The sequence below is a fragment of the Amphiura filiformis genome, chromosome 4, assembly GCF_039555335.1.
Source record: "Amphiura filiformis chromosome 4, Afil_fr2py, whole genome shotgun sequence".
Lineage (NCBI taxonomy): Eukaryota > Metazoa > Echinodermata > Ophiuroidea > Amphilepidida > Amphiuridae > Amphiura > Amphiura filiformis.
The window spans coordinates 7,256,084-7,268,288 of record NC_092631.1 but is presented as its reverse complement, the minus strand read 5'-3'; the positions used below and the strand labels follow the sequence as shown (position 1 = coordinate 7,268,288).

At 39.5% G+C, this 12,205-nt stretch overlaps 1 protein-coding gene across 1 annotated transcript in view; it reads left to right on the top strand.

Annotated features, from left to right (window-relative positions):
* The window catches only part of LOC140149663 (uncharacterized), a 58,227-nt gene extending 46,999 nt beyond the window's left edge, over positions 1-11,228 (top strand). The window contains exon 15 of the mRNA XM_072171741.1: positions 10,369-11,228. Within this exon, the coding sequence (XP_072027842.1) occupies positions 10,369-10,574 (206 nt within the window). The 3' untranslated portion in view covers positions 10,575-11,228. The remainder of the gene's footprint in view (positions 1-10,368) is intronic.
* The last annotated feature ends 977 nt before the right edge of the window (positions 11,229-12,205 follow it).

Genomic DNA, 12,205 nt, shown 5'->3' with positions numbered 1-12,205 from the left:
CGCGTGGTCTTTTTTGTTTTCCCGGCCGTTGGGGGAAAATATTTTCTGACCTCGCGAAAACCATCGTTACCGCTCCCGATCCCTGATCAGATGCTGACCAATCTTGTACCTCCATCCGTCGGTTACTTGCTAGATCGATCTTTCAGATGTTGATGCAAGAAGTATCTTAAGCAACATCGGAAACGGTAAGATCGTCCGGTGTACTGAGTCTAGTCCAAAACAGAAATGTTATGTAGACTCATAACCGGAGCGATCTTACCTTTCCGATGTTGATTATTCCCGGACTCCCGCCACCCCTACAAGTTCGGTAGGGGATCCCAAGTCGGATAAGGAAGATCATCTGGTGTGGCGTCACCAATTTGGGTGAGTCCACCGGGGATCGGGTTTTTTGTTATTTATTCATTTATGTGGGACAAAATGACTATTGTTTTTTCCGCATCTCGGATCGATGCAAGAAGTATCTTAATCAACATCGGAAAGGTAAGATCGCTCCGGTTATGAGTCTACAAAACATTTCTGTTTTGGACTATTTTATTTCAAATATTGAATTTTGTCACAATCCAGCATGATTTTTGCAAAGTATGTTAGTTCTGTAATATAATGTATGTACATTCCAATCAAGTAAAAACCATAATTTTGAAAAAACATGAGGGTGTCCTCCTCAGTCAATGTTACAATGCTGCTTTAAGAAACCAACTTGAATTCAGGCCTTCACCGTAAAATGCCAGAGGTATACTATTTTAGTCCCTATGAGTGACAATCTAATATGGTACATTTTCCATAGCATTACATGTAGCTGACACAAATTTGAATTCAGGCCTTCACTGTATAATGCCAGAGGTACACTATTTTAGTCCCTATGAGTGACAATCTAATATGGTGCATTTTCCATAGCATTACATGTAGCTGACACCAATTTGAATTCTGGTCTTCACTGTAAAATGCCAGAGGTACACTATTTTAGTCCCTATGAGTGACAATCTAATATGGTGCATTTTCCATAGCATTACATGTAGCTGACACCAATTTGAATTCAGGCCTTCACTGTAAAATGCCAGAGGTACACTATTTTAGTCCCTATGACTGACAATCTAATATGGTGCATTTTCCATATCATTACATGTAGCTGACACCAATTTGAATTCAGGCCTTCACTGTAAAATGCCAGAAGTGCACTATTTTAGTCCCTATGAGTGACAATCTAATATGGTGCATTTTCCATAGCATTACATGTAGCTGACACCAATTTGAATTCAGGCCTTCACTGTAAAATGCCAGAGGTACACTATTTTAGTCCCTATGAGTGACAATCTAATATGGTACATTTTCCATAGCATTACATGTAGCTGACACCAATTTGAATTCAGGCCTTCACTGTAAAATGCCAGAGGTACACTGTTTTAGTCCCTATGAGTGACAATCTAATATGGTGCATTTTCCATAGCATTACATGTAGCTGACACAAATTTGAATTCAGGCCTTCACTGTAAAATGCCAGAGGTACACTATTTTAGTCCCTATGACTGACAATCTAATATGGTGCATTTTCCATAGCATTACATGTAGCTGACACCAATTTGAATTCAGGCCTTCACTGTAAAATGCCAAAGGTACACTATTTTAGTCCCTATGAGTGACAATATAATATGGTGCATTTTCCATAGCATTACATGTAGCTGACACCAATTTGAATTCAGGCCTTCACTGTAAAATGCCAGAGGTACATTATGTTAGTCCCTATGAGTGACAATCTAATATGGTACATTTTCCATAGTATTACATGTAGCTGACACCAATTTGAATTCAGGCCTTCACTGTAAAATGCCAGAGGTACACTATTTTAGTCCCTATGAGTGACAATCTAATATGGTACATTTTCCATAGCATTACATGTAGCTGACACCAATTTGAATTCAGGCATTCACTGTAAAATGCCAGAGGTACACTATTTTAGTCCCTATGAGTGACAATCTAATATGGTACATTTTTCATAGCATTACACGTAGCTGACACCAATTTGAATTCAGGCCTTCACTGTAAAATGCCAAAGGTACACTATTTTAGTCCCTATGAGTGACAATCTAATATGGTGCATTTTCCAAAGCATTACATGTAGCTGACACCAATTTGAATTCAGGCCTTCACTGTAAAATGCCAGAGGTACACTATTTTAGTCCCTATGAGTGACAATCTAATATGGTGCATTTTCCAAAGCATTACATGTAGCTGACACCAATTTGAATTCAGGCCTTCACTGTAAAATGCCAGAGGTACACTATTTTAGTCCCTATGAGTGACAATCTAATATGGTGCATTTTCCATAGCATTACATGTAGCTGACACAAATTTGAATTCAGGCCTTCACTGTAAAATGCCAGAGGTACACTATTTTAGTCCCTATGACTGACAATCTAATATGGTGCATTTTCCATAGCATTACATGTAGCTGACACCAATTTGAATTCAGGCCTTCACTGTAAAATGCCAAAGGTACACTATTTTAGTCCCTATGAGTGACAATATAATATGGTGCATTTTCCATAGCATTACATGTAGCTGACACCAATTTGAATTCAGGCCTTCACTGTAAAATGCCAGAGGTACATTATGTTAGTCCCTATGAGTGACAATCTAATATGGTACATTTTCCATAGTATTACATGTAGCTGACACCAATTTGAATTCAGGCCTTCACTGTAAAATGCCAGAGGTACACTATTTTAGTCCCTATGAGTGACAATCTAATATGGTACATTTTCCATAGCATTACATGTAGCTGACACCAATTTGAATTCAGGCATTCACTGTAAAATGCCAGAGGTACACTATTTTAGTCCCTATGAGTGACAATCTAATATGGTACATTTTTCATAGCATTACACGTAGCTGACACCAATTTGAATTCAGGCCTTCACTGTAAAATGCCAGAGGTACACTATTTTAGTCCCTATGACTGACAATCTAATATGGTGCATTTTCCATAGCATTACATGTAGCTGACACCAATTTGAATTCAGGCCTTCACTGTAAAATGCCAGAAGTGCACTATTTTAGTCCCTATGAGTGACAATCTAATATGGTGCATTTTCCATAGCATTACATGTAGCTGACACCAATTTGAATTCAGGCCTTCACTGTAAAATGCCAGAGGTACACTATTTTAGTCCCTATGAGTGACAATCTAATATGGTGCATTTTCCATAGCATTACATGTAGCTGACACCAATTTGAATTCAGGCCTTCACTGTAAAATGCCAGAAGTGCACTATTTTAGTCCCTATGAGTGACAATCTAATATGGTGCATTTTCCATAGCATTACATGTAGCTGACACCAATTTGAATTCAGGCCTTCACTGTAAAATGCCAGAGGTACACTATTTTAGTCCCTATGAGTGACAATCTAATATGGTACATTTTCCATAGCATTACATGTAGCTGACACCAATTTGAATTCAGGCCTTCACTGTAAAATGCCAGAGGTACACTGTTTTAGTCCCTATGAGTGACAATCTAATATGGTGCATTTTCCATAGCATTACATGTAGCTGACACAAATTTGAATTCAGGCCTTCACTGTAAAATGCCAGAGGTACACTATTTTAGTCCCTATGACTGACAATCTAATATGGTGCATTTTCCATAGCATTACATGTAGCTGACACCAATTTGAATTCAGGCCTTCACTGTAAAATGCCAAAGGTACACTATTTTAGTCCCTATGAGTGACAATATAATATGGTGCATTTTCCATAGCATTACATGTAGCTGACACCAATTTGAATTCAGGCCTTCACTGTAAAATGCCAGAGGTACATTATGTTAGTCCCTATGAGTGACAATCTAATATGGTACATTTTCCATAGTATTACATGTAGCTGACACCAATTTGAATTCAGGCCTTCACTGTAAAATGCCAGAGGTACACTATTTTAGTCCCTATGAGTGACAATCTAATATGGTACATTTTCCATAGCATTACATGTAGCTGACACCAATTTGAATTCAGGCATTCACTGTAAAATGCCAGAGGTACACTATTTTAGTCCCTATGAGTGACAATCTAATATGGTACATTTTTCATAGCATTACACGTAGCTGACACCAATTTGAATTCAGGCCTTCACTGTAAAATGCCAAAGGTACACTATTTTAGTCCCTATGAGTGACAATCTAATATGGTGCATTTTCCAAAGCATTACATGTAGCTGACACCAATTTGAATTCAGGCCTTCACTGTAAAATGCCAGAGGTACACTATTTTAGTCCCTATGAGTGACAATCTAATATGGTGCATTTTCCAAAGCATTACATGTAGCTGACACCAATTTGAATTCAGGCCTTCACTGTAAAATGCCAGAGGTACACTATTTTAGTCCCTATGAGTGACAATCTAATATGGTGCATTTTCCATAGCATTACATGTAGCTGACACAAATTTGAATTCAGGCCTTCACTGTAAAATGCCAGAGGTACACTATTTTAGTCCCTATGACTGACAATCTAATATGGTGCATTTTCCATAGCATTACATGTAGCTGACACCAATTTGAATTCAGGCCTTCACTGTAAAATGCCAAAGGTACACTATTTTAGTCCCTATGAGTGACAATATAATATGGTGCATTTTCCATAGCATTACATGTAGCTGACACCAATTTGAATTCAGGCCTTCACTGTAAAATGCCAGAGGTACATTATGTTAGTCCCTATGAGTGACAATCTAATATGGTACATTTTCCATAGTATTACATGTAGCTGACACCAATTTGAATTCAGGCCTTCACTGTAAAATGCCAGAGGTACACTATTTTAGTCCCTATGAGTGACAATCTAATATGGTACATTTTCCATAGCATTACATGTAGCTGACACCAATTTGAATTCAGGCATTCACTGTAAAATGCCAGAGGTACACTATTTTAGTCCCTATGAGTGACAATCTAATATGGTACATTTTTCATAGCATTACACGTAGCTGACACCAATTTGAATTCAGGCCTTCACTGTAAAATGCCAAAGGTACACTATTTTAGTCCCTATGAGTGACAATCTAATATGGTGCATTTTCCAAAGCAGTACATGTAGCTGACACCAATTTGAATTCAGGCCTTCACTGTAAAATGCCAGAGGTACACTATTTTAGTCCCTATGAGTGACAATCTAATATGGTGCATTTTCCAAAGCATTACATGTAGCTGACACCAATTTGAATTCAGGCCTTCACTGTAAAATGCCAGAGGTACACTATTTTAGTCCCTATGAGTGACAATCTAATATGGTGCATTTTCCATAGCATTACATGTAGCTGACACCAATTTGAATTCAGGCCTTCACTGTAAAATGCCAAAGGTACACTATTTTAGTCCCTATGAGTGACAATCTAATATGGTGCATTTTCCAAAGCATTACATGTAGCTGACACCAATTTGAATTCAGGCCTTCACTGTAAAATGCCAGAGGTACATTATTTTAGTCCCTATGAGTGACAATCTAATATGGTACATTTTCCATAGTATTACATGTAGCTGACACCTATTTGAATTCAGGCCTTCACTGTAAAATGCCAGAGGTACACTATTTTAGTCCCTATGAGTGACAATCTAATATGGTACATTTTCCATAGCATTACATGTAGCTGACACCAATTTGAATTCAGGCATTCACTGTAAAATGCCAGAGGTACACTATTTTAGTCCCTATGAGTGACAATCTAATATGGTACATTTTTCATAGCATTACACGTAGCTGACACCAATTTGAATTCAGGCCTTCACTGTAAAATGCCAAAGGTACACTATTTTAGTCCCTATGAGTGACAATCTAATATGGTACATTTTCCATAGCATTACATGTAGCTGACACCAATTTGAATTCAGGTCTTCACTGTAAAATGCCAGAGGTACACCCTAAGAGTGACAATCTAATATGGTGCATTTTCCATAGTATTACATGTAGCTGACATCAATTTGAATTCAGGCCTTTACTGTAAAAAGCCAGAGGTACACTATTTTAGTCCCTATGAGTGACAATCTAATATGGTGCATTTTCCAAAGCATTACATGTAGCTGACACCAATTTGAATTCAGGTCTTCACTGTAAAATGCCAGAGGTACACTATTTTAGTCCCTATGAGTGACAATCTAATATGGTGCATTTTCCATAGTATTACATGTAGCTGACATCAATTTGAATTCAGGCCTTTACTGTAAAATGCCAGAGGTACACTATTTTAGTCCCTATGAGTGACAATCTAATATGGTGCATTTTCCGTAGTATTACATGTAGCTGTGAAGTATTCAGCTTTCCAAGTTTGAAAAGTTAGTTCCAAGGTTGCAGGTATTTACAAATGAGTGTGTGTGGATTTGTACTCCGCTGGGCAAGATTTTTTCTTGGCATTCCTCTAATAACCTGACCTGACACCCGCTGGGCAAGATTTTTTCTTGGCATTCCTCTAATAACCTGACCTGACACCCGCTGGGCAAGATTTTTTCTTGGCATTCCTCTAATAACCTGACCTGACACCAGCTGGGCAAGATATTTTCTTGGCATTCCTCTAATAACCTGACCTGACACCCGCTGGGCAAGATTTTTTTCTTGGCATTTCCCTAATAACCTGACCTGACAAACAAAAAATGAAAAACTAAACAATTTGGACAGATCCCTCCCGATTCGGACCTATTTATTATTATCACACACAGTACCTGCAGATCCAAACTTCTGCTAGCCTACATTGGTATAAGTGCATGTGGGAATCAGCCTAGTGACCATGGGGACAAGACCCAGGGGGTTCTTAGTGGAAATAGGTGTATGGGAATCAGCCTAGTGACCATGGGGACGAGACCCAGGGGGGTTCTTAGTGGAAATATGTGTATGGGAATCAGCCTAGTGACCATGGGGACAAGACCCAGGGGGGATCTTAGTGGAAATAGGTGTATGGGAATCAGCCTAGTGACCATGGGGACGAGACCCAGGGGGGTTCTTAGTGGAAATAGGTGTATGGGAATCAGCCTAGTGACCATGGGGACAAGACCCAGGGGGTTCTTAGTGGAAATAGGTGTATGGGAATCAGCCTAGTGACCATAGGGACGAGACCCAGGGGGTTCTTAGTGGAAATAGGTGTATGGGAATCAGCCTAGTGACCATAGGGACGAGACCCAGGGGGTTGTTCGTGGAAATAGGTGTATGGGAACCAGCCTAGTGACCATAGGGACGAGACCCAGGGGGGTTCTTAGTGGAAATAGGTGTATGGGAATCAGCCTCAGTGACCATAGGGATGAGACCCAGGGGGGTTCTAGTGGAAATAGGTGTATAGGAATCAGCCTAGTGACCATGGGGACAAGACCCAGGGGGTTCTTATAGTGGAAATAGGTGTATCACGGTTGTTTAATGGGATCATTTATTAATTTTTCAAACAAAACATCATGTGCAACCAAATTTTAGGCCTAAACAGCTAAAAGTGATATCATGCTAATGTATTCAGATGCTTTTGAGTTATTCTCAACTTTAATTTCCTCTCTTTTACAAAATTATTCACTTTTTAGTATATTTTAAAAGCTTTTTCGGATATAAAATGTATATATTAATGACAAAATTGGTGGCGCTATTTAGTTACTGGAAATTACCCTTTCCAGCTTTTTATACAAATAAGTCCTTTTATTGTATGATAAAATATGTTTTTAAAATGTCCTTGTTGCTTATTTCACCAATTCCAACTGTTTTAATGGAAGTATTAATCACGTAACCCTTGTAAATAGAGAAGTATGATTTATGATAAATAGCGCCATCTATAGTTTGCATTTAGTTAATAATGAAGCCAATTCTATATACATCAAACAGCCGTGGTATGGGAATCAGCCTAGTGACCATAAGGACAAGACCCAGGGGGTTCTTAGTGGAAATAGGTGTATGGGAATCAGCCTCAGTGACCATAGGGACGAGACCCAGGGGGTTCTTAGTGGAAATAGGTGTATGGGAATCAGCCTAGTGACCATGGGGACAAGACCCAGGGGGTTCTTAGTGGAAAAAGGTGTATGGGAATCAGCCTAATGACCATGGGGACAATACCCAGGGGGTTCTTAGTGGAAAAAGGTGTATGGGAATCAGCCTAGTGACCATGGGGACAAGACCCAGGGGGTTCTTAGTGGAAATAGGTGTATGGGAATCAGCCTAGTGACCATAAGGACAAGACCCAGGGGGTTCTTAGTGGAAATAGGTGTATGGGAATCAGCCTCAGTGACCATAGGGACGAGACCCAGGGGGTTCTTAGTGGAAATAGGTGTATGGGAATCAGCCTAGTGACCATGGGGACAAGACCCAGGGGGTTCTTAGTGGAAAAAGGTGTATGGGAATCAGCCTAATGACCATGGGGACAAGACCCAGGGGGTTCTTAGTGGAAAAAGGTGTATGGGAATCAGCCTAGTGACCATGGGGACACGCTCCCGCGGCGTGTCTTAGTGGAAATAGGTGTATGGGAATCAGCCTAGTGACCATAAGGACAAGACCCAGGGGGTTCTTAGTGGAAATAGGTGTATGGGAATCAGCCTCAGTGACCATAGGGACGAGACCCAGGGGGTTCTTAGTGGAAATAGGTGTATGGGAATCAGCCTAGTGACCATGGGGACAAGACCCAGGGGGTTCTTAGTGGAAATAGGTGTATGGGAATCAGCCTAGTGACCATAGGGACGAGACCCAGGGGGTTCTTAGTGGAAATAGGTGTATGGGAATCAGCCTAATGATCATGGGGATGAGACCCAGGGGGGTTCTAGTGGAAATAGGTGTATGGGAATCAGCCTAGTGACCATGGGGACAAGACCCAGGGGTTCTTAGTGGAAATAGGTGTATGGGAATCAGCCTAATGACCATGGGGACAAGACCCAGGGGGTTCTTAGTGGAAATAGGTGTATGAGGATGTGTGACAGATTCAGGTGCATTTTCGGTCATTTAGTTTAGTTATCATGGTTATGGGGTGCATTTTCAGTCATTTTAGTTTACTGATGGCCCTGATTTCCATGTATTTTTGGTTTAAGAATGGGGTGATTTTTTTTTTGCAGGTATATTTTCCGGTAGGCATATAATCCCAGGTTTAAAGACGGGGTGCGAAATGGTATTACACTAGGCCTACTGTTTGTTCAATTAGCTTAGATTATTGTTTTTTTAAGATAGTTAAACAAATTTTCAAAGAAATTCAAGAGTTTAATTTTTAACTCCATTTCTATTCAATTTTGCCTCATTTTAGCCTCATTTTGAAGGCAATCTAGGTCCACCAAAAGAGTTTGCGACCTTGACACAACATTAAAAGATAAATTTTTGGAAGCTGGTCATCTGGGGTCACCCAGGGTCATCTGAGGTCAAATTACTAAAAACTGTCGCATGGCATGAAACTTGGTGGGTACAGTCAACATTTAGAGCCACATTTTTGGAAGGTCATTTTGGGGTCACCAGGGGTCATCTGAGGGCAAATTAGTAAAAACTGTCAGATGGGCATGAAACTTGGTGGGTACAGTCACATCAGCCAGGTAATCGTGCCCAGCTAAATTTAGGGGTCGAAGGTCAAATTTCAATATTGGTCCAATCAAGCTCAAATTGAACAGGCAAAATCACCATGGGTTGTTGCAGGTTCATTTACTTCTACTAAATGTAATCGCGAAAGCAGGCGGTCTCGAAAGCAGGCGAGACACATGGTTTGACTTGTTTCTAATTTGGAACCCTGAATACCCCTGCCCCCCCATGGAAAACATTACTGTGACTGAGCTGCAATACCATAGACCCATATAGAAAACTGGGGATAAGGCTTTTGGTACATACGTACATTGAGCATTTCAAAAGTGACATTTCAAATGATCAGCCAATCATTCTTATTATAAAAAAATAAATAAAAGAAATCTTCAGATAAAAATAATAAATAATATTAAAAATACTTTGCTTCCATTTAGAGGGTATGTTAACATAATTATTAGCACATGCAGTAATTTAGTAGTATTTTTACATTTATGGTTGTTGTTGTTGTTGTTGTTGTTGTTGTTGTTGTTGTTGTTGTTTACATTGTTGTTTACATTATTGTTTATGTTGATTACATTGTTGTTATTGTTATTACATTGTATTATTATTGCATCCTTATACAAGCTTTGTTTAGTTTCTTCTTTACAAAAAAAAGGGGACGGCAGTCTGGTAATATGTATTTATTATTATCAGACACCCAATTATTTTCTTGTTTTTATTACTATTTTAACATAATTATAATTAATATGATGTCATTAATGTAATCATTTAGGAGTATTACAATAATGTAGTTGACACATTTCATGATTTAATACAAATATTAATGTGAAATAATGCATTTTATCTCATTTATCTGTTTTCTGTTACAGGCATGACATGGCAATATCTGCATACAGTAGACACAGCTGGCTATGGTGTGTGGGCATGTCACATGATAAGTCACAACCAGCTGGCTGTGTGTCTGCGTGGACGTGTACAGGTGTACACTGTGTCTGCTAACAACTCAACTCTGGCATACACAGTGTCATCTAAGAAATGGAAAGGGAAGATCATCATTGGTGTCGCCAGTGAGTGAGTGCATGCCAGACAGCATGCTGGTGATATGTCAAGACAGATCGTATGTGTATCAATTCAAATGCAAGGAATCTAATAAAAAAATCAATAAATATGAAATTCAGGGTAATAATAAATACCCATTGTGTATATCAGCTAATGCTAGTGTTGCTGTTATTGGAATGGCTGGTGACAATTCATTTATAGTGTGTAGATTGCCACAATTTACACATCAATCCTGTGTACAAATAGATTTCTATCCATTCCATATGAGTATGACATCAGATTATTTGCTGGTAATGGGTGATGACGTGATGGTAGTGAGGGCATTATCTGATGTGATGCAGGATGTATGCAGGGTAGAGAGACCTGATGGGTGGGAATTCCAGGCTGTTTCCTTTAGGAATAATGCCAGGCAAATATATGCTGCTTGTGATCAGGGTTATAGCAAGGGTTGTGTGTACAAATACACATGGGATGGGGTGGGCAAGCCAGAGTATATCAACTCTGGTTGTATCATTGATGGTTTAGGGTTTGTGGGTTACAGGAACTTATCAGTGACATCTGATGGGTTCCTTGCTGTGGGACAAGGGGGGAATGTGAGGATATACAAATTACAGTAGGCAAAATGCAACTATTATATTTCAACATCAAATTAATTACAAGTAGCCATTAAAGGGGATGGCAGTACTGTGGGTTTATAATAGCTTGGTGGAGGTTGCTAATTATGGGGGGGGGGTAAAAATATAGGGGGACAAATGTTTTACATCACATAAAGGGAATAAATATGGGGGTAAATGTTGTAAATCCCATAAAGGAGAATTAAAAATATGGTGGGGTGGGGTTGGGTGGGGGGGTAAAATGGGGATAAAAATATAGGAGGGTCAATATTTTTCATCCCAAAATGGGAATATATATGGGGGGGTAATGTTTTACATCCTTTAAAGGGGAATATATAAATTTTGGGGGGCCAAAATTTAGGGGGGTCAAATTATTTTACTTCCCCAAAAGGGAAATCTGGGGGGTTAATGTTTGACATCACATAAAGGTATTAAAAAAATATCGGGGGGGGGGCGAGGTTTTACATCCCAAAAAGGAGAATGAAAAATATGGGGGGGTAAAGATGTGGTAATCTACACACTATAAATGACTTCATATTATGCTGTGTAATGACAGCAACACTAGCATTTGCTGTAATTGGTGACCCCATAATTTTCCCCTGACTGCCTTTTAATTTGAGGCAAAACAAAGAAAATCCCTATTTAATTCCAGCACCAGCATGTCGTCAATGCATGTCACTCCGTCAGCTGTGACTGAGGTCGGTCATTTTGATGTGTTATGACCATTCCGTACACCACTAATATTTTGATCATAATAATTAGGCCTGCACATCTTATTGAGAGGTTTTATGCTTTATGCATTTGTTGATGTTGTGTATTGTATTGAATGTGTGGGAGGCTGCATGCAGTGGCGTAGTGTCATAGGGGCAAAATATAACCCGTTTAAACATTTTGTTTGCTGGGGAAGTGACTGCCATGGCATATGGGCAAAGGGGGGGAGGGCTTGTGCCCCCCAATCGATCTGAAATTTAAAAAATCCCATAGGAAAAGTGCCGAAAAACGGCTTGTGCCCTCCCCCCAATCAGACCCGGTG